Below are 27206 nucleotides of genomic sequence, written 5' to 3' on the forward strand. Positions count from 1 at the left end.
TCAACATCACCAGGACATTTTTCTCTGTCTCGCGGAGACGTTTCATTTGCGGAGAAGACAAAGTAACTCTCAGGAACTCAAAAGCCAGCTGCCGCCACCGAGTCACAAGGTTTCTTGCTGTAGCTCCCAGCCGGGAGAGGAAATTCATTAACTCTTGGCAGGGTTTTCCTGTGGAGGTGGCAGTTGGGGCTCATGAGAGACAACAGACTCAAATACCTGAACACCTTTTAGCTTCTGAGGGGAGGGTCCCCCCCAGAAATCTCCCGGAGATTTCTTGCTGCTGGTGGTGGTGACATGCAGGCCCCCTCAGAGATCTGGAAAGGCCTCCATCCCCAAATTTAAGAAGCCACGTTGGATCCGGCCAATGGCCTGTCCCGTCCAACACAATAGCTCAACCCCAGGTGCAATGCAGAAAGCCACCAGCAGGGCCAGAACACCAGAAACCCAGAGATCCAGCAGGGCTCTCTCGCTATACATTTTTAAATGCAGCTCACGGTACAATTTTTGGCTAGGGCTCATCAGGCAGCCTACCAATCTCTGAGTGGAGGGTGGAATATACATCCAATATCATCATCATCTAAATTAATTTAAGGGCCTTGCGGACTCTGAATTAAGGAATATACTTCTGGCAGATTCTAACTCCCAAGTTACACTTGCTTGCTCCAGATTTTTGGCCGCAGCCTTTAAAATTCGCAAAGGCTACACAAAGGAGTGATAGAAATGTCCCTTAGGCGTTGCATTCTTCTTCCTTTATTTTCTCCCCACACCCCGTCAAGAATGCTATAAGGTCTCCTCTCCCCTTAAATACCTCCTTCTTAAATCCTCATATATTATACTATAATATTCTCATTGGCAGTGCACTTTCTGTATGTTATATACATTGGTTTGTTCTGATCTATGTTGGCCATGGGCTGTAGTAATAATAAACTGAAACTGAATTAACATACTGTTACTGTTGAAGGGCTTCAATGGGATATAATACGTAGAGTCCACCTTCCGGTTTGGTGTAGTGGTTAAGAGCGGTAGACTCTAATCTGGAGAACCCGGTTTGATTCCCCACTCCCCCTCTACATGACGCTGCTGTGTGAATCAGTCACAAGTTCTCTCAGAGCTGTTCTCTCAAGAGCCGTTCTCTCAGAGCTCTTTCACCCCCACCTGCCTCACAGGGTGTCTGTTGTGGGGAAGGGGAGGGAAGGAAATTGTAAGCTGCTCTGAGACTCTGAGGGAAGGGTGCAGTATAAATCCAATCACCTCCTCCCCTTCTTCTTCTTCTGCTGCTATTTTTTCTCCAGGTGAACCTCTATTGCCTGGAGATCAGGAATAATCCCAGGGGATGTTCATCTACCGCCTGGAGGTTGGCAGCCCTGAGTAGCCCATAAAGAGTGCCTTCAGCCAGTCACAAGATCCCACCTGGGATTTGAGATGAACATGCTTAAGAGGGCAAGAGGGGAGCCACAGAATTCCCCCCTCCCAGAAGCCAGCTGGGTTTTCTCCCTCCTGGCCTTCAGATATTCTGCTTTGAGTCTCAAGAGGTGGTCAGTCCGATCCGCTCACGGAATTGCCGCCATTTGCAATCATGTTGATATCTGAGGCTGCTACTCTTGTGCTGGGGTGTTATGTATTGCATCCAAGTCTTCGGGTATAACACAGCGAACGCTACAGAGGCGACCAGGGGAAACCCACTGGTCCCCGGATGTAGCTCGCTAATACGCTCCGCCTATCAAGATCTGTGGCGGGAAGTTTAACTGGCCAGGATTGGACCTGGCCAGATGGAGGGTTGTTCCGGGGCATGTATATATTTGGGACCCGGACCACGTTTCGCCCTCTTGTGATGTACCAGCTAATAAAGTATGTTGCCTTCAACACGACTCGTCACTGAGTACATTACATGGGGGGTTTTCTGCTTTGCTTTATTCTTTGTTTTAGTCAAGTGTGCTTGTTTAAAAAAAAACCTGTGGCTTGCCTTGAGTGATACATACGCACGAGGACATATATACACAAAGGGAGGGGGGGCAGGGAGGAGACAGGAAGGGCTCTCCCCTTCACCTGCTGCTGACTTTACTATCCTCTCCCCATCACCACTCTCTTCCTTTTTCCCTCCCTCTCACAGTCCTCCTTCTCTGCACTCCTAGGGTTGCCAGATCTGGGTTGGAAAATACCTGGAAATTTTGAGGGTGGATCCAGGAGAGGGCTTGGGGAGGGGAGGGGATGGGGTGGTGCAAAGCCCTAGAGTCCACCCTTCCAAGCAGCCCTTTTCTCCAGGGGACTGATCAAAGCCACCAAGTAATGCACCGTCTTACAGTTTGCAAAAATATATTACAAGGATTGCGTACAACACATAATAAACAATACAATGCTGATAAGAGGCCAGCAGTGCTAAGGGCTTTTAATGTCACAGAAACCCCAAGGGGGCCAAAAACCCTGTCCCCAAATGAATAGATGTAAGTCCATACTTGGAAACAGTCCAACTGAAATTCACAAGGTGGGTGCTCCTAAGGAACACAGCTTCAGCGCCGCTGCTTTCTTAAAAAGACGTCTCTCTAGATTTTGATGACGTTTCAATTCCTTCTTCAGCTTTTAGGGTTGCCAAGTCCAATTCAAGAAATATCTGGGGGCTTTGGGGGTGGAGCCAGGAGATATTGGGGCGGAGCCAAGAGCAAGGGTGTGACAAGCATAATTGAACTCCAAGGGAGTTCTGGCCATCACATTTAAAGGGACAGCACACCTTTTAAAATGCCTTCCTTCCATAGAAAATAATGAAGGATAGGGGCACCCTCTTTTGGGGCTCATAGAATTGGACCCCCTGGTCCAATCCTTTTGAGACTTGGAAGGTATTTTGGGGAGAGGCACTAGATGCTATACTGAAAATTTGGCACCTCTTCCTCAAAAAAACAGCCCCCCAGAGCCCCTAATACCCACAGATCAATTCCCCATCATTTCCTATGGGAATCTTTTGTGGAGGTGCATAATGGCTGTGGGGGTGGGGCTTCCCCCGCTGGCCAGCTGGCTGGGGGAGGGGGGAAGCCTGTAAAATTGGGGGATCCCCCACTGGGACCTGGGGATTGGGAAGCCTATCAGCTTTAATGGCTCAGTTGTTTAGGAACCCCATTCTACATTCTCTAATCACAGCGTTAAGCTTCTCATTTTCAGCGTGAACATTGGGCTCTTTCATTCAGGGGAGCTGATCTCTGCCAGCTGGGAGATCTCTAGGCCCCACTTGGAGGCTGGCAACTCTCTTAAATCCTCATCCCCTGGCTTCCTTCTGCTCACTGCTGCTGAAGCCGCTAACATGCCATCTGGGGTTGTTATAGCCGATGCCATCCGAAAGGCGGGAGGGGGGGTTGTGTGTTTGTGTGGAGCTGCCTATCCCAAGAGGGTGCTTGACTGAGAGATGGGAGCACGCAAGGGTGAAATTCTAGCAGGAGCTCCTTGGCATATTAGGCCACACGCCCCTGATGTAGCCAATCCTCCAAGAGCTTACAAAAAAGAGCCTTGTAAGCTCTTGGAGGATTGGCTACATCAGGGGGGCGTGTGGCCTAATATGCAACGGAGCTCCTGCTAGAATTCTACCCCTGGGAGCATATGTGCGCATTAGTAAGTGTGGCATAGTGATCTGCATCCCCATTTGTCCCATGGAAGCTCTCTGGGTGATCTGGGGCCAGTCCTACTCTCTCAGCCCAGCCTACCTTCTAGGGATGTTGCAAGGACAAAATGAAGGAGACGGATGATGTTGTCAGCCACTTTGAGTCCCCACTGAAGAGAAGAGTGCATAGAAATGTCTGAATAAAATTTAACAAATGAGCAAACCAAGGCAGGAAATAAATATTCTGAATAGGTTTTTAAAGTGCCTTTGCATCTGAAAATCCCATTTAAGTTTTTATGACTATGTCCCTCAAATATACCTTTCCCTGGCATGAATTTGTCAAAACCTCCTTTTAAAGCCATCTAAACCAGGGCACATTGGCACATTTTGTGGCAGTAATCTTAAATTATATCTATTCTGTAAAGAAATGCTTTTGAACCGGGGTCGGGGGGGGGGGGCAGTTTCCTGAATTTCTTGCCTGTCGCACATGTGAAAACATCCTCATTAAGTTGTTTGCTAATTTGCTGTTCACCTGTGTAGAGAGGCACCTGTCCATGTATAGGGACTGTCAACTTCCATTTCTATATCTGAAGAAGTGGGCCGGCACATGAAAGCTCATACCCTGAATGAAACTGTGTTGGTCTTCAAGGTACCCCCGGACTCTAACTCTGTTCTATTGCTTCAGACCAAAACGGCTGCCCACCTGGATATCTATCTTCTTGCCTATCTGTTTCACTAGTAACAAGAAAATTAACATTTCCCCTATCCTTTCTTTACAGAATCTCTCATGCCCCCATATGCTTAAAACCCAGGGGAAACAAAAATCTAGAAATGTGGGATTAGGGTTGCCAACCTACAGGTGGTAGCTGGAGATCTCCTGGGATTAGAACTGATCTCCAGGGGACAGAGATCGGTTCCCTTGGAGGAAATGGTGACTTCAGAAGGTGGCCTTCTATCCATTGAAGCCCCTCCCCTTCCCCAAATTCCACCCTCCTCCGGCTCCACCCACAAAATCTCCAGGTGTTCCCAATCTGGAGCTGGCAGCAAATAATATCCCCTTGGCTGGATCCAGTGGGAAAATTCCATTAACAGAGGAGAGGGGGAGAGTGTCACTAATTTCAGCCTCCCACTGCAGACCCCTGATTTTTAGTGTTGCCAACCTCCAGGTGGCACCAGGAGATATCCTGCTATTACAATTGATCAGGCTTCAGATTCAGCAGTAGCTCACAGGGGCGCCGCTCCTGAACCTTTCTGAGGGTTCCCCCTCTTCTTCCCCACCTACTTTGTCCATATAATTGTAGGTGCAGATCCATAACAATCCCTGGATTAGGAGGGGGCAGCCAGCCAGCCACCAGGGGCTTTGCCATGCCCCCAGCAGCCCTCATTAACCCCTGGAGAAACCGACACCACCGTTTCTCCACGACTTATGTAATTTTGGGCAGTAGGTGGCTTGCTGGCCTTTTGACTGGGAAGGGGGGGCAGCCCAGGAGAGCCCCAGGCAAGCAAGACCTGCTTGGGCTGGCTGGATCTCTAGCCAGCCCAAGCAGGCCTCACTCGCCCGGGGCTCTCCTTTCTTGCTTTGGGTTTTTTTTTAGCTGGGGGAGGCAGTGTATGCTAATGAGTTATGCTAATGAGTTCCACCACCTATTTTCCTACAAAACAACCCCTGCAATTGATCTTCAGACAACCAAGGCCAGTTCAGCTGGCGAAACTGGCTTCTTTGGATGGGGTATTCTCTGGCATTGTGCCCTATGGTCCCCCCCCTCCCCAAACCCCACCCTCTCTAGGCTCCATCCCCAAAACGTCTAGGTATTTCCCAACCCTGGTAGGCTCCTAATACTGGCACTGACTGTCAGGGCCTTGGATGTGGTCTTGAACACCTCCTTATCAACGGAGACCCAGATCACAAATGTTGCAAACGGGCATTTTTCCAACTGTGTCAGGTTAGGCAACTGCCCCTCTTCCTGTCTTGCCCTGATCTAGCCACAGTAACCCACGCAATGGTCACCTCCATTAGACTACTGTAATTCACTCTACATGGGGCTACCCTTGAGACTGATCTGGAAATTACAGCTGTTCCAGAAGGTGGCCATGAAGGTCCTTACGGGAACATCACGAAGGATTGGGGAGGGATGGTGATTCAGTGGTAGAGCATCCGCTTGGTAAGCAGAAGGTCCCAGGTTCAATTCCCGGCATCTCCAACTAAAAAGGGTCCAGGCAACTAGGTGTGAAAAACCTCAGTTTGAGACCCTGGAGAGCAGGGGAGGGATAGTGGCTCAGTGGTAGAGCATCTGCTTGGGAAGCAGAAGGTCCCAGGTTCAATCCCTGGCATCTCCAACTAAAAAGGGTCCAGGCAACTAGGTGTGAAAAACCTCAGCTTGAGACCCTGGAGAGCAGGGGAGGGATAGTGGCTCAGTGGTAGAGCAACTGCTTGGGAAGCAGAAGGTCCCAGGTTCAATCCCCGGCATCTCCAACTAAAAAGGGTCCAGGCAACTAGGTGTGAAAAACCTCCGCTTGAGACCCTGGAGAGCCGCTGCCAGTCTGATTAGACAATACTGACTTTGATGGACCAAGGGCCTGATTCAGTAGAAGGCAGCTTCATATGATCATATGAACAGCAAATATTCCACCTGTGCTGTACCAGCTGCCCTGGCTCCCAGTGGAGTACTGGATCAGGCTCAAGGTTCTGGTATTGACCTAAGTTAGGGGTGGCCAAACCTGCTTAACGTAAGAGCCACATTGAATAAGCATCAGATGTTTGAGTATGGAGGGAGGGAAGGAGGGAGGAAGGGAACGACAGGTGAAAAGAAAGCAACTTTAAATGCATTCTCCAAGCTGCTAGGTGGCTTGACTCGGTGAAGCGATTTAAAGAGACAAATGCCTTCTCCAAGCCAGCTGACAGGGTGGAGGTGCTTTGAGAGCCACACAATATGTGCGAAAGAGCCACAAGTGGCTCCAGAGCTGCAGTTTGGCCACCCCTGCTCTAAGTGGTCAGGGTCTCAAGTAACTTCAGGACCGTTTCCTCTAGTTTACACCCTCCCCCCCCAAGAGCGCTAGACTCTGCAGAATGAAATATACCCAGTGGTCCTTGACCAGAGCTGGGGCCCTTTCAGCCCTGACTCACTTAGTTGAACTCTCTCTGCCTAATAAAATCCGAGCCCTGCAGGACCTTCTGCAGTTCTTCAGGGCCTGCAAAGCAGAGATATTCCACCAGGCTTTGGATTGAGGACAGCGACAGCTTCCCTCTCACCTGGAACTCCCCCCCCCTTTGTTTTTCTGCCCTCCACGAGGCATACCCTGTAGTTTTAGCGCCACCCAGGGCTTTTTTGTAGAAAAAGCCCAGTAGGGACCTATTTGCCTATTAGGCCACACCCCTTGATGCCAAGCCAGCTGGAACGGCGTTCCTGTGTGTTCCTGCTCAAAAAAAGCCCGGGCACCATCTGGTAACATTTTAAAGGTGTGCTATTTTATTGTGAATTATATTTATCGGCTTATGAATGTGTTTTATGTTGCCGTTCACTGCTCTCAGCCTTGAGTATAAGGGGGAGAGCAGTCTAGAAGTTTAATTTATGAATAAGCAAATCAACCCAGATTTGGCAGCCCTACATTATGCTGTTGGGGGTGGGATTCTCTGCCCCTAGGAGCAGCACTTATGGGATCATTTGACGCTGCAACTGAAGCCCGGAAAACAAACTCCACTCTCCCGTCCGAAATCCCTTCTTTTAGTTGGAATTGCCACTGAATCCCATCCCCCTTTCTGCTTCTTTTATAAATCTTGCTGTTTCAAACCTCTCAAGTGTTGCCCTTGTTTCTCTGGAGGCATCTTTACAGCCGCTTTAACTGTCATATTTCTATTGCATTTCATTAACACGCCCTAGAAGAAAAGAGGACTGCAGTTTCATCCCAAGCGAGGGGAAAATATATCAGAGAGAAGAGATTTTTGCATGATCGCAAGTTTAGGCCAGCAAAATCCTAACTATTTGTTACTATCTTGGTAGCTTTGCACACAGTTCATTGCTATAATAAGCAGCAGTATTCAACTTTGCAATTAAGGGGGGGGGGGAATCGAAACGCACTTGTGGGTTTGCATTTTAAGGCTAACTACGACCCCTGGTGGTCTCAGCCAGTTTTCACGTTAAAGGCACCCTGAAAAGTCACAAGGCACCTCTTCCCATTACATATGCTAAACCCGCTTTCACCAAGTATGGCTATATATCCACAGTATTCCAGTGTGTTTCTCTTTTAGGATAGTGTATCAGAATAATGTTTTTGTACTGACATACTCAAACAAGGGATATTGGCTGTTTATCTCATTACATATACTAAACCCATCTTCCACTCTATATAAGAACATAAGAACATAAGAGAAGCCATGTTGGATCAGGCCAATGGCCCATCCAGTCCAACACTCTGTGTCACACAGTGGCAAAAAATTTTATATATACACACACACTGTGGCTAATAGCCACTGATGGACCTCTGCTCCATATTTTTATCTAAACCCCTCTTGAAGGTGGCTATGCTTGTGGCCGCCACCATCTCCTGTGGCAGTGAATTCCACATGCCAATCACCCTTTGGGTGAAGAAGTACTTCCTTTTATCCGTTTTAACCTGGCTGCTCAGCAATTTCATCGAATGCCCACGAGTTCTTGTATTGTGAGAAAGGGAGAAAAGTACTTCTTTCATGTATTTTAATGTATCTTCTTTTAATGTATTTTTTTTTCTAATGGCAAACTGGAATGATTGTATATATTTATATTACATGTTATAAAGTAAATAAGCTGGACAGGAAAAACCTCTGGGAAAGAAACGACCTTATTTTGACCCAGGCTTATTAGCAATAGAATAATTAGCAGACATTCTCACATTTTACTGTTTTATTGGTTTCCCACGCTAAGGCAACCCAGATCAAAGGTTTTCTGAATTTGTTAATTTTACTCTTCTGCTATTGGATTTTAACTTTGTACCACTTTACATGCTAAACCCCACCAGCTATATGAAGCTCTGCTTACAGTACCTTCAGAGCCAGATCAAGAATTAGGCCAAGTGGGCACTGGCCTATGGACCCCTATACCTTTGGGGGCCCCAGGCCAGCTTTCCCCCACAGTTCCCCTCCCCTCTGCTTGCAGCCCTCCCATCCTTCATGTGCAGCCAGCAACTGAGCTGCTCTTTGCCCAATTTGCCAGGTGCGGCTGCTGCTGGTGTCATCACCAAGTTTGCCTCTTTCTGCTTCTCCCCTGCAGCTTAGTAAACGGGGCTTTTAAGAAGGTGCCTGCAAGCTACAGTGGGAACCGTGGGCAGTGGGGTAGGTAAACCCTGAGATAATTTGCAAGGCCCTCCCCCCAATATTTCAATTGCCTAGGGGCCTCCATAGGGTTTAATCCGGCACCGTGTACCTCATTCCTCGTCTGAAGAAGTGTGCATGCACACGAAAGCTTACATTCTGAATAAATGTTTGTTGGTCTTAAAAGGTGCTACTGGACGCCTGCTTTGTTCTACTGCCCACAGGGCTGCCCACCTGGATCTATTTCTCCTACAGTTCATTGGGCTGCGTTTGCGATTATCCAGCCCAGCCCCCAGGCTCCTTGAAATGATGGTGGATACTTAAGAATGATTGCTGAAAGGCTGGGACCTGAAGCAGGTGAAACAAAAGGGGGCTGGAAGGAAACTCACATTTGCTCTTCCTCTCCCCCCCCCCCACCCCTCTGAGAATTAGAGTTGCCAAGTCTGAAACAGAAAATACCTGGGGACTTTGAGGGTGAGGCCAGGAGACTTTGGGGGTGGAGCCAGGAGACTTTCCCATTCCCAAAAATAAATGAAAACACAGCAGTGCAGTTCCCCTGAATACAGTTTCCTCACCCAGCAGCTGGCTTCCTCTCTCTCTCACTCACACACACACAGCAGCAGCAGCCAAACTAAACACAGTTTGAAAACACACCCTTTGTGGTCTCACTGGGGCAATTTACTCACCACGGAAGTTGTTGCATGCTGTACACTCAACCCAGTTCATCAGAGTCACAGTGGGAAACCAGAGGGTCTGTTTTACTATGCAAACAAGTTCTGGAGAGGCTGTAAAACAAACTGAGGGAACTTCCCCCAACAGCCATCTTGTTCTGCAGAGTCACCCCGCCCCCAAGCAGCCCAGCTCCAAAGCTTTAAAGGCACACACACACCTTTCAAAAAACAACAAGAGGAAGGAGCCTGGAAAAGATGGGACCTGGGGACTGGCAAGCCTACCTCTGACTGCCTATTAGCTGAGCAGTCTGCAGACTTGGGATGCATTGTTGTCTACTTAGGGGAGAGGTTAGGTTTAACTCCCCCCCTCCCCCGACTGAGAGGTGTGGCCTAATCATGAGACAAGCCAATGACCCTCACCCGTGAGAGCAAATCTGGGTTGCAACTTGTTCCAAAATATATTTCATTTCTGGTCCAAGGAAATTCTGGTGCAATTGGACCAAGAGAGGAAAACACAAAACTGAAGACCCAAGTCTATGACCAGGGCAGAAGATATTTGAAAATGAAGCCTCAGTATTGTATCCCTGCCTTGTCCCTGAAATTTCTTATAAAATCATTTTTAATTGATCCCGGTTTTAATATTTATTGTATTTCTTGGAGCCAACGTGCAATATATATGTTTGACCGCTGAAGAAGGCCAAATTAGCTGAAATGCTTATGGTCTTGGTCACGTATGTTTTCTGTTTTCGGTAACTGTGTATGATTTTATTCTGTTTCGAGGCTGCTGTTGAGTCTATATCTGTTTTTATCTAATTTGTAATAAATTATCATGTATTAGTTAATATTTATGTTTTTAATTTTTGGGGAGGGATGGTGGCTCAGTGGTAGAGCATCTGCTTGGGAAGCAGAAGGTCCCAGGTTCAATCCCCGGCATCTCCAAAAAAGGGTCCAGGCAAATAGGTGTGAAAAACCTCAGCTTGAGACCCTGGAGAACCGCTGCCAGTCTGAGTAGACAGTACTGATCTTGATGGACTCAGTGGTCTGCTTTGGGGGAGGGACAGTGGCTCAGTGGAAGAGCATCTGCTTGGGAAGCAGAAGGTCCCAGGTTCAATCCCTGGCATCTCCAAAAAAGGGTCCAGGCAAATAGGTGTGAAAAACCTCAGCTTGAGAGCCTGGAGAGCAGGGGAGGGACGGTGGCTCAGTGGTAGAGCATCTGCTTGGGAAGCAGAAGGTCCCAGGTTCGATCCCTGGCATCTCCAAAAAAGGGTCCAGGCAAATAGGTGTGAAAAACCTCAGCTTGAGACCCTGGAGAGCAGGGGAGGGACGGTGGCTCAGTGGTAGAGCATCTGCTTGGGAAGCAGAAGGTCCTAGGTTCAATCCCTGGCATCTCCAAAAAAGGGTCCAGGCAAATAGGTGTGAAAAACCTCAGCTGGAGACCCTGGAGAGCAGGGGAGGGACGGTGGCTCAGTGGTAGAGCATCTGCTTGGGAAGCAGAAGGTCCCAGGTTCAATCCCCGGCATCTCCAAAAAAGGGTCCAGACAAATAGGTGTGAAAAGCCTCAGCTTGAGACCCTGGAGAGCCGCTGCCAGTCTGAGAAGACAATACTGACTTTGATGGACCGAGGGTCTGATTCAGTAGAAGGCAGCTTCATATGTTCATAATTGTTAGGGTTGCCAAATCCAATTAAAGAAATAACTGGGGACTTTGGGGGTGGAGCCAGGAGACACTGGGGGTGGAGCCAGGATCAAGGTTGTGACAAGCATGATTGAACTCCAAAGGGAGTTCTGGCCATCGCATTGAAAGGGACCCCACATCCTTTAAATGCCTTCCCTCTATTGGAAATAATGAAGGATAGGGGCACATTCTTTGGGGGCTCATAGAATTGGACCCCTTGGTTCAATCCTTTTGAAACTTGGAGGGTGTTTTGAGGAGAGGCATCAGATGCTGTGCTGTAAATTCGGTGCATCTATCTAAAAAAACAGCCCCCCCCCAGGGCCCCAGATACCTGTGGATCAATTCTCCATTATAGCCTATGGGTATTGGTTTCCATAGGGAATAATGAAGTGCCCAGCACACATTCCCCTCCCCTACTTTCTGATGACCCTGAAGTGGGGGAAGGGCCTCCATACCAGAAGATCCCCTGCCCCTTCCTGGGGATTGGCATCCCTATTGATAGCATTCAGCTCTTATATTTGTGGTAATTAACGCCTCTTGTTGTTGAAGGTTTTTACGGCCAGAGTTCATTAGTTGTAGTAGATCTTCCGGGCTGTATGGCTATGGTCTTGGCATTGTGAGACCTGACGTTTTGCCAGCAACTGCAACTGGCATCCTCAGAGGTATAGCCCAGAAAACTGGAGTTCTCTCTGGGTCAAAGTGAGAAGAAGATGGTAGGTAGGTAATTTATATCTACTCAGGAAGGTGGGGTAGGGCTGAGGCATTATCTTGTAAGAGCTTCCCAGGCTGTGACATGCTAACGGAGGAACTTTCCTGAGGAGGTTCTTTTGTATATGGATTAGCTATTGCACTTCTAATCTAATCTGTAGTGCTGTTGTAAACTGTAGAGCATTTTTTGTTTTTCAGGACTGGAAGCCGTGCCCTATTCATTTTTAAACTCTCTTCCTTCCTGTTGAAATTGCGTTTATGTTTATGGACTTCAATGGCTTTCCTGTGTAATCTAACATGTAATCCACGTTCTCACTTTGCCCCAGATGTATGATTTTATTCTGTTTTGAGGCTGCTGTTGGGTCTATACATCCAACTTTCTGGGTTGTACCTCTGAGGCTGCCAATCACAGTTGCTAGTGGAACATCAGGTCTCACGATGCCAAGACGACGACTGCAGATTTATACCCTGCCCTTCTCTCTGAATCAGAGACTCAGAGCGGTTTACAATCTCCTATATCTTTCCCCCACACAACAGACACCCTGTGAGGTGGGTGGGGCTGAGAGGGCTCTCACAGCAGCTGCCCTTCCAAGGACAACTCCTGCAAGAGCTATGGGTGACCCAAGGCCATTCCAGCAGCTGCAAGTGGAGGAGTGAGGAATCAAACCCAGTTCTCCCCAGATAAGAGTCCACACGCTTAACCACTACACCAAACTGGCCACGGGCCAGGGGTGGAATTCTAGCAGGAGCTCCTTTGCATATTAGGCCACAGACCCCTGATGTAGCCAGTCCTCCAAGAGCTACATCAGGGATGTGTGGCCTAATATGCAAAGGAGCTCCTGCTAGAATTCCACTCCTGACCACAGCCGTACAGCCCAGAAAATCTACAACAACTAATAACCCCTCTTGGTGTCTTAATTCGGGTGCCCTGGAGGTCCAGAAGTTTCTAGTAATCAGCGTGTGCCAAATTTCAGCTTCCCTGCTCAGGTGGCACAACTTTAACCCACACGGAGGGCGGTCTCTTGTGCTCCCATTCTGTTCGGTTGCTTATAGCACCTTCAGCCCTCGTGATAAGACAGTTTACAAACTGAACTCCCAGCCGCCTGTGGGCAGGACAGGCATGTTTGCGTGCAGATTCCTTGGCAACCTTCCCAAGTCTTTTCCTCCTTGCTGTGCGGCAGCTACCAGCCAGCGTGGGACTTTGCTATGGACTTGGGGTCAGCCGGCGGAGATCCCTGGGCGGATCAAAGCACAGCCTCACCACCGGTTCACTTCATTCAGCAACTGGTGAGGGGTCCCTTCGGGCTGTGGAATCCAAAGAGAACCAGCTTGGAATGAGCTGCGGGGAGGGGAGGGGGGGATCCCTGGTGGTGACTGTGAATTGCTTTCTTCTCTCCCACTCCTCACCGATCCCTGCAAAGCAGGAGTCAAATGGCACCTTTAAGACCAACAAAGTTTCATTCAGGATGTCAGCTTTCGTGTGCAAAAAGCTTCCGTTCTGAATAAAACTTTGTTGGTCTTAAAGGTGTGACTAGACTCCTGCTTCGTTCAGCTGTTTCAGACCAACCCGGCTGCCCTCTTGGATCAATCCCTGCAAAGTTCTGGATAGCAACAGCAACGTTAAGTTAGGAGCCGGCAATTGGCAATGGGATATTGAGTAGGGTTGGAGAATCACAGAGTTGGAAGAGGCCATATGAACATATGAAGCTGCCTTCTACTGAATCAGACCCTTGGTAAATCAAAGTCAGTATTGTCTACTCAGACTGGCAGCGGCTCTCCAAGGGTCTCAGGCTGAGGTTTTTCACACCTACTTGTCTGGACCCTTTTTAGTTGGAGGTGCCGGGGATTGAACCTGGGACCTTCTGCTTACCAAGCAGATGCTCTACCACTGAGCCACCATCCCTCCCCATAGAGGACATCCAGTCCAACCTCCTGCTCAAAGCAGAATCAACCTAGACTCAGCATCCCTGCCAAGTGTTTGTCCAGCCACTGCTTAAAGACTGCCAATGAAGGGGAGCTCAGCCCCTCCCTAGGGAGCTGATTCCACTGCTGAATTTATAGAATCATAGAGTTGGAAGGGACCTCCAGGGTCATCTAGTCCAACCCCCTGCACATTGCAGAAAACTCACAAATACCTCTCCCTAAATTCAGACGATCTTCATTGCTGTCAGCCATCTAGCCTCTGTTTAAAAAACCTCCAAGGAAGGAGAGCCCACCACCTCCCGAGGAAGCCTGTTCCACTGAGGAACCGCTCTAACAGTCAGGAAGTTCTTCCTAATGTTAAGCCGGAAACTCTTTTGATTTAACAACTCTGAACAGCTCTGTCTGTGAGAAGGTTTTTCTTAATACCCAGCTGGTCCCTTTCCGCATCTATAAAACATCTATAAATAATTATTAATTTTTTTAAAAAATTATAAGACTAATCACAGTACACTAATCATAATAAACAGATGGCGCATAAAGTACAATTTCACCACAGAAAAGAATAATCATTAGCATAGAGTTTAAAATAGATACAACCACATCAGTACAAATAATATATAACAGGTAAATGTGGATACAAATATTTCACCATGTTAAACGTTACTTAAAATAAACTTACTGCCTAGTGTGACATCTTTTATTAATATTCATCTTGAGTTCTTTTTTTTTAGTTTATTTATAAAACTTCTAGGTTATAAATTGTTTCTTTCACCTGTATCACGCTAGAAAGGATGTTAGGACCCTAATACCATGCACAGAATGTAATTTCAAATACATATTTTTTAATTCTTTCATTGTTAGTCTGTTAAATTTACTCTCTCTTGCCCCTTGTTCCTCTTTATCTCTCCTGCAAGCGGAAAAACAGCTTCAGGGAAGGTAATTTTTAACCAACAAACAGCCCCCCGAGAATGGGCAAAATTTATTTATTTGCTCAGAGCTGCAGTTCAGTTTGGTGTAGTGGTTAAGTGCACCGACTCTTATCTGGGAGAACCGCATATGGTTCCCCACTCCTCCACTTGCAGCTGCTGGAATGGCCTTGGGTCAGCCATAGCTCTCACAGAGTTGTCCTTGAAAGGACAGCTTCTATGAGAGCTCTCTCAGCCCCATCCACCTCACAGGGTGTCTGTTGTTAGGGAAGGAGATAAAGGAGATTGTGAGCCACTCTGAGTCTCTGATTCAGAGAGAAGAAAAAGGAAAGGTCCCCTGTGCAAGCACTAGTCGTTTCCGACTCTGGGGTGACATTGCTTTCACAACGTTTTCACGGCAGACTTTTTACGGGATGGTTTGCCATTGCCTTCCCCAGTCATCTACACTTTCTCCCCAGCAAGTTGGGTACTCATCTTACCGACCTCAGAAGGATGGAAGGCTGAGTCAACCTCGAGCCGGCTACCTGAAAAACCCAGCTACCGCCGGGGATTGAACAGGTTGTGAGCAGAGCTTAGGACTGCAGTACTGCAGCTTTAACACTCTGCGCCACGGGTCTCAGAGAGAAGGGCAGGGTATAAATCTGCGGTCTTCTTCTTCTTCCAGCATGTCTGGAAGATATTCTCAGTACCACCCTGAGTTGAACTAAACCCTACTAAGGCCACTGAAGCTAGTGGGCTTAGGTTGGCACGGCAACAAATGGCTGGGGGAGGGGTGCTCCTCCTCCCTCATGTCCAATGTGAGTCACGTCCTTTCTGTAGATGAAGAAGAGGCTGGATTTATACCCTGCCCTCCACTACTTGAAAGAGTCTTCAAGCCGCTTACTGTCTCCTTCCCCTTCCCACAACAGATACCCCGAGAGGTAGATGGGAGTGAGAGAGCTCTGACAGAAACTGCTCTTGAGAGGAACAGCTCTGTGAGAACTTGTGACTGACTCAAGGTCATATCAGCAGCTGCATGCAGAGGAGTGGGGAATCAAACCCGGTTCTTCCAGATTAGAGCCTGTGCTCTTAACCACTATGCCAAACTGACTCTGTTATTGTTAAAGCAGCCTCTACAACGATGTTAAAGGTAGCACAAACACAGCCAGGCAAAAGTGGCTGTTGTGAATGGGATTCCCTCCAACAGACTGAGTTTCTCTTTCTCCCAGGTTCCCCAACAGCCAGAGGTGACGATTCTCCAGCAGATGCCCTGGATTCCATCTTCTCTTCCTCTGTCCAACAGAGGAGGCCAAATCAGGGAAGGTAGGGAGCCAGCAAACGAGAAGACCGTGCCTACGGCAAGCGAGAGGGTTTTGACTGCTCCAGGAAAATGCCAGAGCTGGCTTTTAGGACTAGAAGGGGGGAATTGGGGGAGGGGGGGGGACTGCTACATTCCAGTGTTGGGGATTATATGGAGTTTGTTCTAGACTGGAAGGCAGCAAACATGGACCATGGGCCAAGAGTTGGTTAATTAAGTTGAACAAGAAACAAAGGGCAGGAGGCTACTTAACCTAAAAATATTGGAATCAAGAACCAAAAAAGCTAGTACAAACCAAATTTAGGGCTTTTTGTTAAAATGTATGTATAATTTCAATTGCCTGGTAAATGTTTCCATTTGTATCACGAGCCTGTATGTATACAGTTTGCGTGAGCTGAAGGCCTTTTAGGGCCAAAACGTGTCGGGTCGCATTGGTTTCCACTTGAGTTTTATGTATTTTAATTTGTAATGAGGCTAATGTTGGGCCCTTAAATGCTTTTAACCATTTTAAAATAAATGCATGTATTTTTGATAACACTGAAGTTATCCATACTGTTTTTAACAAAAGGCTCTAAATTTGGTTTGCTGGTTGGTTCTTCTTTTATTTTTTGGTTCTTGTTTCCAATAATTAATTTGAGCACCAACTCAGAGGGGTTTTTGTACGCAGGTTTCACCTTTGGGCTTCTGTTTATTGAAATATTTGAGAACCGCCAATGCAAAGCCAACGGGAAAAACCGTTCTCGCTTTTGCTGTTGTAGTGGTGTTTGTGTTGAAGTCCAACTGAAGCAAAAATGACATTGAGCCTCACCCTCCACAAGTCCTTTCTGAAAATGCCTGACGTAGGGATTTCAAAAGCTTTCCCATGAAACGCATGCAATCCAAGGCCAATGGGACCAAAAGGGCTTGCGGGGAACGATTCAAAACAAATCTACTCAGAAGCAAGACTCATTTTGTTCAATGAGGCTTACTCCCAGGAAAGGGCTTATCGGATTGCAGCCTTGGTCTGCCAGCTTCCCATGAATGAATCAACATTACAGACACCTGGACTGGCCCTTCAAATGGCTCTTTAATTGTATTTTGGCCCGCAGGGAAAGTCCTGCAATCCTTCACAACATTTCCTCTTGCAGGTGTCCATCATCATACAAGAGCCAATCATTGCCTGGAAAGGAGGGAGAAATGAAAAGAAGGATGCTGTTTTTGCTTCTCGAGAGGAACATTGTCAGTTAGGGTGTTTTCGCACTTACCTTAAGCTGGAGCGACGTCCCTCTTCACCGCACTGTGTCTGCACGGTTTTCGCACTAATTGCAACACAGCACCTGGAAGAGCCGCAAAGTCCCGCAGCTTTTGCGTCGCAAATGTAAACTGGTTAATTTCTGGAAGCCGCCCTGAGCCACTTGTGGGAAGGGCGGGATACAAATCAATCAATCAATAAATAAATAAATAAATAAAAGCCGCGGGACTTTGCGGCTCTTCCAGGTGCTGTGGAGCAATTAGTGCGAAAACCGTGCAGATGCTGCGCGGTGAAGAGGGACGTCGCTCCGGCTTAAGGTAAGTGCGAAAATGCTCTTAGTTCCTCTTGTGCTATTAAAAGCTAGGCGATCCAACTAGCAAGGATTCCTTGGGCTTTATGTTTTGTTTTGTTAATAAAAGAATTGCACTCTAAAACAGGCCTGCTTGGAAGTTTCACTGAAGTCACTGGCTCAGCCTTCTGAGTAGACATGGTCAGGACAGAAAGATGTGAACAGCAGGATCTGTGCTCGTTTTCTCCTTGACCTTCGGGAACTTCATGTGACTTGAGGCTTTTCTGAACTGAGTTTTGGCTGCAGCTGGGCTTCTGAACCACATCAGCTTTCCCCCTCCCTTACAGATGGGACTGTTTGTCTGTTGTTGCTGTCCTATTCCCATCCTGTCACTGCTGCCAAGATTCTCCTGTATGGTTTCCAAAAGGAGAGAGCAAGGACAAACAAATGACTCCATCTGTAAGGGAGAGGAAAACCCAATATAGTTAAGAAGCTGATCTGCAGATTCTTGAGTCCCAAGAAACTGGTTGAATTCTGTTTGGGAGAACATAGCGTTGGGGGTCCCAGCAACCAGGTGGTACTTGGGAATCCCCTAGAATTACAGCTCATTTCCGGAAGAGATCAGTTCCCTTGGAGAAAGTGGATGCTTTGGAGCAGGGGTGTCAAACATGCAGTTTGGGGGCCGAAACAATCTGCTTCCTTCTCCCTATATCTTGCTTCCTTCTGCATAACAGCTTGCTTTGCAAGGCTTGCTCAACTGCACAGGAGTTACAGAACAAAACCTCTATTTTCTCCATTGGCTGAGGCGCCTCCCTTGTTGAGGAATAGCTTGCTTTGCCAGGCTCTCTCAATCACACAGCACAGTTACGGAACTAAGCCTCTCTTCCTTCAATTGACTTAGGCTCCTCCCAGTCCCCTGGGGAAGGCAGGAAAGAGCCAGAACTTCCTTTGCCCAGTTTCCTGGATCCCATGGGAGAAATACAAAGACCTTTAAGACCGAGTGCTAACATTTTAAGCATGTTTTGAGTTTTTAAAAATATATATTTGTGTTTGTCTGTGTTCTTTATAAAATTTATATCTCTGCTACCTAATCTTAAATAGGTACACACATGGCCCAGCCTAACATGGCTTGGCCCAACAAGCTCTCTTTTATGTCAGGTCCGCCCCTCATAACAAATGAGTTTGACACCCCTGCTTTGAAGGGTGGCCCCACTGAAGTCCCTGTCTTCCCCAGGTTCCATCCTCAAATCTTCAGGAGTTTCTCAACTTGGATGTGGCACCCCTCCACCCCATTCTCCAGTGGTGGCTGGGGAGACACAGCATCCTTATTAACTCATCACCAAAGAATATAAGAAACTCTTCTGATCTTTCACATAAGTTTATGGAATTTTGGGCTACGGGCATAGTCTTTGGAAACGATAAGGCTATGGAAGGGAATTTCTTCTCAGGTCTTCAGTGAACTACTTTGAACGATTTCCGTGTGGTGTTAGTGTTTATATGTTGAGAAATTAGAGAATCGTCATTGTTATAAAGCATTGTTTGCTTATTGCTTTAAAAAATTTTAAAAGACGTTGTACTGCAGCACAACCCAGTGTGGAAAAATCCCTTGGTTACTGGCCAAGATCCACGCTTTAATGAAAGTTTACACTAACTACAAATGCTATCCCCTCCCCCTCCTGTTTCTCGTCAACCATTAGCCTGCCTTCATTCTCTGTTGCATTCTCTCTCTCTCTTTCTTTCGGGGCAGATTTGATGGAGCTTATGCTGATTCAAAATGCCCAGATGCACCAGGTGATCATGAATAACTTAGCCATGTCGTCGCTAGCCTCCTTTGGGCTCACCTCGGCCCAACCTGCAGCCCAGGTAGGTATCTAGGACTGGGATGCTTACACACACAACCACCGGCATGCCCTGTCAAAATCGTCCTTTGCTGGTCAGTCAGGGGAGTAATAAAGCTTGAGCCTTGTGTTTATGAGCTACCTAATGGAAGCGCTTTGTAAAGCCCATAGATTCCAGGGCTTTCTCCCTTCTCACCTGCTGAAAGCAGTGGCCTTGAAAGAGCTTTGGATCATGCAGTAAGCTTATATATATATATATATATATATATATATATATATATATATATATATATATATATACACACACACACACACACACACACACAACCCTATGCTGAATTTCAAGAGTGAAGTTCATAAACGAGCCAGTGTCGAATTTGCGCCAATTTTTGTTTTGGCTGTAGTCAGCGGGTGTGATGAAAATTCAGGCCATAAGAAACGGAGTGAAATCTCTCTCTCTCTCTCTGATCCCCAAACTGCTTTTTCCTTGCACCCAAATGTAACTCAGAGAGGAACCATGTCTCTGTTAAAAGGTAAAGGTAGTCCCCTGTGCAAGCACTAGTCGTTTCCAACTCTGGGGTGACATCGCATCATGATGTTTTGATGGCAGACTTTACCAGGTGATTTGCAGTCATCTACACTTTCCCCCCAGCAAGCTGGGTACTCATTTTCCCAACCTTGGAAGGGTGAGTCAGCCTTGAGCTGGCTACCTGAATCCAGCTTCCACTGGGATCAAACTCAGGTTGGGAGCAGACAGCTCGCACTGCAGTACTGCAGCTTTACTTCTCTGCGCCGCGGGGCTCTGTTAGGCAAATGTAAATGTAGCTGAGATTTAAAAACACAGCACAGTGAATGTATTAGCTTTTAAAACAGAAACTTTACTTTCTAATAAAAGGAGGGTTTACCTGGAGTTGAAAAAGTTAACTATTTTAACAATTCTCAGCCTGCATGTTTACTCTGAGACTTCAAAGCCTCATCTGAGGAAAGACTAGAAGTTCACAAACAAAGGACCATAAAATGAAACTCGATCCTTAATCCCCAGTCCAGCCCCAACATATTGATTACCCAACTGAAGCACCCTGACTATTCATGTTCGCACCTAGCTCTGGTGGCAAATACGTGCAGGCTATTCTATTGGTCTGTAACCTTAAGCTAGCTAAGACATCAGCACGCATGAGCAAACAGTTAATTATCTCATGACTTCAGGGAGGGAACTTGCAAAAAACTCCAACAGTCTCAGCCGGCAGGGCCTAACAACACAATACACACGGCTGGCTCTGTCACTAGACAAAGTAGGCAATTGCCTAGTGTAGGAATGTCACACGACTCAGGGTTGAGGTTCATCACACCAGTCTCTGCTGCTGCCTTGACAATGGTGGTGTTTTATTTTATACATTCTGCTCTACATAATCATTTACTAGAAGTATACAGATGTTTACCTTAGCTGTCTACCCCAAATGTGTATTCCAGGAAGGAGGTGAAAAGGGCAGCACATTCCGAGGCTCTCAGCATTCTTGCATAGGGCAAAGTACAGGAAGGCTTAAGCCTCCCTTCTAAGTCTATAGATGAATTCAGGACAAGGTTGGTTTGCCAGACCTTTGCCCTTTCCTTCAGCCTAGGGCGCCAGCCTTCTGGGGGCACCGAATTGGGCACCCTATGTGACTTGGTCACATGACCAACGTGACATGTTATCATGACCAACTGCCAGAGGAAGTTAGGGCCTTCCACCAACTGGTGGGACCAACTGCCGGAGGAAGTTAGGGCCTTGTGGGACCTCGCCCAGTTCCCACACTCTTCCAGCTGGCTTTTAACTGATTCTGAGTCACTGGTATTGTAGGGAAAATTTAAGAATTACTGAAGCCATCGGAAGTGAAACAACACCAAATGATACTAGCACCAGGTTGTTTTTAACTGTTGAATTTTAAATTATGATGTATTAATGTCATGAAATTTAAATGTGATGTATTAATGTCATGAAATTTATTGTGATTTTATTGTTGCGAGCCACCCTGAGCCTGCTTTGGCGGGGAGGGCGGGATATAAATAGAATATAAGAAATTAATAAATTAATAATAAATAAATCAGTGCTGGGGGGTGGAGTTATTCCATTTATATTCTGCCTACCATGGAATTTCAGGCAGTGTATATGGAGCTTCCTGGATTATACGTAGAGCTTCCTTGGAGCTCCTGATCATGCACTGACCAGACCCCGGTTGGTTCAGCATCTCCAAGGCTCCCACCCTGTGTGCCTCAACCAAACCCTGGGATCCAGCTTTTCTGAAGTTTCCCTCTATCCTTTGTTCCTTGCAGGTCACCCATCTCCCTTGGCAGGTAGAAGAGGATGAAGACGATGACCCAGAGCCCCTGGTTTTCCATCACCATTACGCTCCCTGTCCTACCACTCTGCCCTTCACAGCGTGGCAGCCTCAGTCCCAGCCTCAGCCATTGGCTTGGCCACAGCCTAACATTCGCCACGTGGGCCCTGATCCCAAACCAGAAGCAAGACAGGATGAGTGAGCGCAGCTGGGAATGAGCATGCATGGGGGGCAGCGCTCAGGAGGGCTTTTTTTTTTTTAGCAGGAACACACAGGAATGCAGTTCTGGCTGGCTCAGCATCGGGGGCTATGGTCTAATATGCAAATGAGTTCCTGCTGGGCTCTTTCTACAAAAAAAAGCTATGTGAAACAATGGTGATGCCAGGGGTGTGGCCTAATATGCAAATGAGTTCCTGCCGGCCTGTTTTCTGCAAAAGAAGCCCTGTGTGAAATAATGGTGATGCCAGGGGTGTGACCTAATATGCAAATGAGTTCCTGCTGGGCTTTTTCTATAATAAAAGCCCTAGCACTCAGACTTGCACCCCAGCAGTGCAAAGGTTGGAGGGACAGTCTCAGAGCTTTTTTTTTTTTAGCAGGAACTCCTTTGCATATTAGGCCACACACCCCTGATGTAGCCAATCCTCCAAAAGCTTACAGCAGGCCCTGTAAAAAGAGCCCTTCAAGCTCTTGGAGGATTGGCTACATCAGGGGTGTGTGGGCTAATATGCTAAGGAGCTCCTGCTAGAATTCCAGCCCTGCATATTAGGCCACACACCCCTGATGTAGCCAATCCTCCTGGAGCTTATAAAAAGCCCTGTACTAAGAGCTCTGTAAGCTCTTGGAGGATTGGCTACATCAGGAATGTGTGGCCCAATATGCAAAGGAGTTCTTGCTACAAAAAAAGCCCTGTGCAGTGTACAGATGTTTTTTTTTCCTACTGCCATAAGGACTAGAACCTTGGCTTTTAAAACACATGCGAGCTGATTAGGGGGAGTAGGATGCAGAATTCTGCACCTGTGCAGAGAGGTCCCAATGTGGGATACACAGAATTGCTTGTACTCGCTTTACTGTCACTACCTTTTGATTTGTTCCAATAGCGAAGCGGTCCCTCCACCCCCGCCACCAAGCGCAACCGGGACGGTGACAGCTGATGTCCCACCAGCAGAAGGTAAGCATTGACAATACTGTGTTTTCCAGTGGGTCTTCCCCTCCTCCCCAGCACTATCCCAATTCTATCAGTTCTGTAGTGGGAAGGTGGTTGCAGGGATGTCCACCGGCCGACCTGGATCGTTGATTTGCTGTACCCAGGGCTCTTTTTGTAGCAGGAACTCCTTTGCATATGAGGCCACACACCCCTGATGTAGCCAATCCTCCAAGAGCTTACAGGGCTTTTAGTAATAATAATAATATTTAATAATAATATTTTATTTTTATATCCCGCCCTCCCCGCCAGGCGGGCTCAGGGCGGCTAACAGACATGGGAGTCCCATGATTCACATAAAACAACATGAGCAATTCAAACATATCAATTACAAATAAGTTATTTAAAATAGGTAAAATATATAAAATAGGTGCTAAAATGCTGTAATCATAATGTACACAAGACGGCTAGATGTCCGCTCGTTGGGTTAATCAGGTTCTATCTCGAACGCCAGCTGGAAAAGAAATGTTTTGCAAGCCCTGCGGAATTGGTTCAGGTCCCGCAGGGCTCGCAGCATCTCTGGAAGGTCGTTCCACCAACGAGGGGCTATCACCGAGAAGGCCTGCTCCCTAGTAGCCTTCAACCTAACTTCTCTTGGCCCAGGGATTGTTAGTAAGTTCTGAGAACTAGACCTCAGTGCTCTCTGGGGCACATAGTACAAGGCCTACTATAAGCTCCAGGAGGACTGGCTACATCAGGGGTGTGTGGCCTAATATGCAAAGGAGTTCCTGCAACCAAAAAGATCCCAGGCTGTACTAAGAATTTATTATTAAAAACAGTGTTTCCTTTCGTCCACTCTGAACCTACTGCCCATCAGCTTAATTGGATGCCCCCAAATTCTAATATTTTGGGAGAAGGAGAAGAAGTTCTTTGTCCACTCTCTCCACCCCATGTATCATTTTATAAACCTCCATCACGCCCCACTCCTTAGTCACCTCTTTTCTAAACTTAAAAGTCTCAGACTCTTCAGCCTGTCCTCGTAGGATAGATGCTCCAACCCCAGGCCCGGCACTAGGGGTTCCGGCGCCTCTAGGCTGAGGCCTGTTCCCCCACCCCTGTCTCTTCCCTTTCGCACAAAGCACGCGTGGCCTGATGACGTCACAGCCTTTGAAACAGGACCGCGCCGGGCTGAGCGCTTATGCGCGCTTGTTTGTCTGTGGCCAGCTCCCTTTGAAGCAGGGGAGGTTGGGCTGGGCTGAGCGCTTGCATGCAAGTGCCATTGGCCGGCACTAGGGTTGCCAATCCCCAGGTGGGGGCAGGGGATCCCCCGGTTTGGAGGCCCTCCCCCCACTTCAGGGTCGTCAGAAAGCGGGGGGAGGGGAGGGAAATGTCTGCTATTATTCCCTAAGGTGATTTATTCCCATAGAAAATCATGGAGAATTGACCTGTGGGTATCTGGGGCTCTGGGGGGGGGGCTGTTTTTTGGGGTAGAGGCACCAAATTTTCAGCATAGCATCTAGTGCCTCTCCCCAAAATACCCCCCAAGTTTCCAAAAAGATTGGACGAGGGGGTCCAATTCTATGAGCCCCAAAAGAAGGTGCCCCTATCCTTCATTATTTCCTATGGAAGGAATTGAAAAGGTGTGCCGTCCCTTTAAATGTGATGGCCAGAATTCCCTTTGGAGTTCAATTATGCTTGTCACAGCCTTGATCTTGGCTCCGCCCCAATGTCTCCTGGCTCCACCCCCAAAGTCTCCTGGCTCCACCCCCAAAGTCCCCAGATATTTCTTCAATTGGACTTGGCAACCCTAGCCGGCACTGCATGTGCTGCGGGTGTGGGGAGGTGGGCGCGGGATGGTAGACAGCAGCGGGCGCGGGGAGGCAGGTGGTAGCAGGTATGCGGGGAGAGGGTAGGCCAAGTGGCGCCCCTAGGCCAAATGGTGCCTGAGACAACTGCCTACTTGGCCTACTCCCACGTGCCAGCTCTGTCCAACCCCTTCATTGCCTTGCTCAGCCTCTTCTGCATTTTTTCCAGTTCTGCAGTGTCCTTTTGGAGAACCAGAACGGTACACGGCATTCCAAAACGAGGCTGCGTTGTATTAGGAAACACCTTCCATGTAAAGATGTGTTTTTAGAATTTGGGTTTTTTGTTTATTTATGAAAATATCGCCGGCTAGTGATGTCTCCCCCCTGCAGGTAACAGGGCTCCAAACCTGCCTCTGTCCTTCCAAGAATCCCTTGGCTAGGGTGGGTTTTTCCAAAATCACGCGACCCCACCCCCACTTACCTTAGGAGTGCAGCAGCAGGACGTTTGAAGGGGCGAAGGGAGATCCTTGCATTTCTCTATCAAACAGTAAGAAGTAAAAGTAAAGTATTTATCAGGGGTGGAATTCTTGCAGGAGCTCCTTTGCATATTAGGCCACACACCCCTGATGTAGCCAATCCTCCAAGAGCTTACAAAAAAGAGACTTGTAAGGTCTTGGAGGATTGGCTACATCAGGGGGCGTGGCCTAATATGCAAAAGAGCTCCTGCTAGAATTCCACCCCTGGTATTTTTCTATTTATTTACTTTGCTTATTACCCATCTCTTCTCCCCAATGGGAACCAAAAGCGTCGTCCAACATTCTTCTCTCCTCCCTTTTCTTCTCACAACAGCCCTGTGAAGCAGGTTAGGCTGAGAGTGTGTGACTGGCCCAAGGTCACCCAGCAAGCTTCCATGGCACAAGTGGGGGATTTGAACCTAGATCTCCCACATCCTAATCTGACACCCTAACCCTAACCACTACACCAGGGGATAATAGAAGAGCTACATAGTATAAATGCCAGATGTTTGAGATCCACAAGACAGGAAGGAAGGTAGATGGGGGAGGGAATGGTGGAAAGAAAGCAACTTTAAATGTATTGTAGATTGGCTTGGAGAAGTGATCTAAAGAGAGAAAAGCCATTTACAAGTTGGCTGACGGGCTGGTGGGGACTTTGAGAGTCACACAATATGTGTGAAAGAGCCACATGTGGCAACTGTGGCTCCTGAGCCACAGTTTGGCAACCTCTGCGCTACACTGTGCTGTCTGTGGGTGTTCTCACACCATCTGGCTTTCGGGACCCCTCGTCTCAAGGCTCCTCCCTACAGCATGATCTCAGTCCTCTGGAGTCCCCTGCACATCCTTTTTGCCAACTTTAATATACTCGCCATCTGCACTGATTAAATCATGCGAAATATATTTGATGTGCGCAGAACATCTCTGGAACGGATCCAGACAGCTTTCGACCTCCACGCTTGATGTCTCAACAAGGCTGAAGTCAGCAGTTTTCTTTTGCCTTTTCCAGAATACTACGACTACACCCAAGGACGGTTTTGACAGTGGCTTCCCGCACCTCTCTACAAGGAAGCGGCACGGCTTTCGGACCCAGCTGGGCTCCTGATCAAACAGATTCGGGCTGGGGCATTGGCATGGACTGGCATGTTGCAGCCTTCGTCGGATCGAGGCCTTCAGGAGCAGGCTGCCTCTATGTATTTTTGTGCATCCACAGCATAGACCAGGAGTGTCAAACTCATTTGTTATGAGGGTCGGATCTGACATAAATGAGGCTTTGTTGGGCTGGGCCATGTGTGTACCTATTTAAGATTAGATAGCAGAGATATAAACTTTATAAAGGTCACAAGACAAACACATTTTTTTTTTAAAAAAAAATTAAAATAAAACATGCTTAAAACATTAGCACTTGTTGGTCTTAAAGGTGCTTTCTTGGTATTTCTCCCAGGGATCAAGGGAACTGGGCAAAGGAAGCTTTGGCTCTTTCCTTCCCCCTGAGAGCCAGTTTGGTGTAATGGTTAACTATGCGGACTCTTATCTGGGAGAACCGGGTTTGATTCCCCACTCCTCCACTTGCACCTGCTAGCATGGCCTTGGGTCAGCGATAGCTCTGGCAGAGGTTGTCCTTGAAAGGGCAGCTGCTGTGAGAACCCTCTCCAGCCCCACCCACCTCACAGGCTGTCTGTTGTGGGGGAGGAAGGGAAAGGAGATTGTGAGCCGCTCTGAGACTCTTCGGAGTGGAGGGCGGGATAGAAATCCAATATCTTCTTCTTCTTCCCCCGGGGACAAGAAGAGGGAGGAGCCTCAGCCAACAGAAGGAAGAGAGGCTTGGCTCAGTAGCTCTGCTGTGCGATTGAGAGAGCTTGGCAAAGTAAGCTATCCCTCCCCCTCCCTTCCTTCCCAAGAGAGGAAACTCAGCCTATGGAGAAAATAGAGGGTTTGCTCAGTAGTTCCTGTGTGATTGAGTAAGCCTTGCAAAGCAAGCTGTTCTGCAGAAGGAAATAAATAAGATA

At 47.6% G+C, this 27206-nt stretch overlaps 1 protein-coding gene across 1 annotated transcript; it reads left to right on the forward strand.

Annotated features, from left to right (window-relative positions):
- Window positions 1-13126: 13126 nt before the first annotated feature.
- On the forward strand, window positions 13127-26238 carry PRR29 (proline rich 29). Its single transcript, XM_060255239.1, has 6 exons — window positions 13127-13207; window positions 15978-16071; window positions 19334-19449; window positions 21735-21937; window positions 22837-22907; window positions 26207-26238. The coding sequence occupies exons 1-6, from the start codon at window positions 13127-13129 to the stop codon at window positions 26236-26238; spliced, it is 597 nt and encodes a 198-aa protein (XP_060111222.1).
- The last annotated feature ends 968 nt before the right edge of the window (window positions 26239-27206 follow it).

This window comes from Heteronotia binoei, chromosome 15 (genome assembly GCF_032191835.1).
Source record: "Heteronotia binoei isolate CCM8104 ecotype False Entrance Well chromosome 15, APGP_CSIRO_Hbin_v1, whole genome shotgun sequence".
In the NCBI taxonomy this organism is placed as follows: domain Eukaryota; kingdom Metazoa; phylum Chordata; class Lepidosauria; order Squamata; family Gekkonidae; genus Heteronotia; species Heteronotia binoei.

Coding starts and splice junctions, on each gene's coding strand:
- PRR29 (XM_060255239.1), top strand. CDS start 13,127: ATGGACTTGGGGTCAGCCGGCGGAGATCCCTGGGCGGATCAAAGCACA. Junction 13,208..15,977: donor TTCACTTCATTCAGCAACTG/GTGAGGGGTCCC, acceptor TCTTTCTCCCAG/GTTCCCCAACAGCCAGAGGT. Junction 22,908..26,206: donor TGATGTCCCACCAGCAGAAG/GTAAGCATTGAC, acceptor TGCCTTTTCCAG/AATACTACGACTACACCCAA.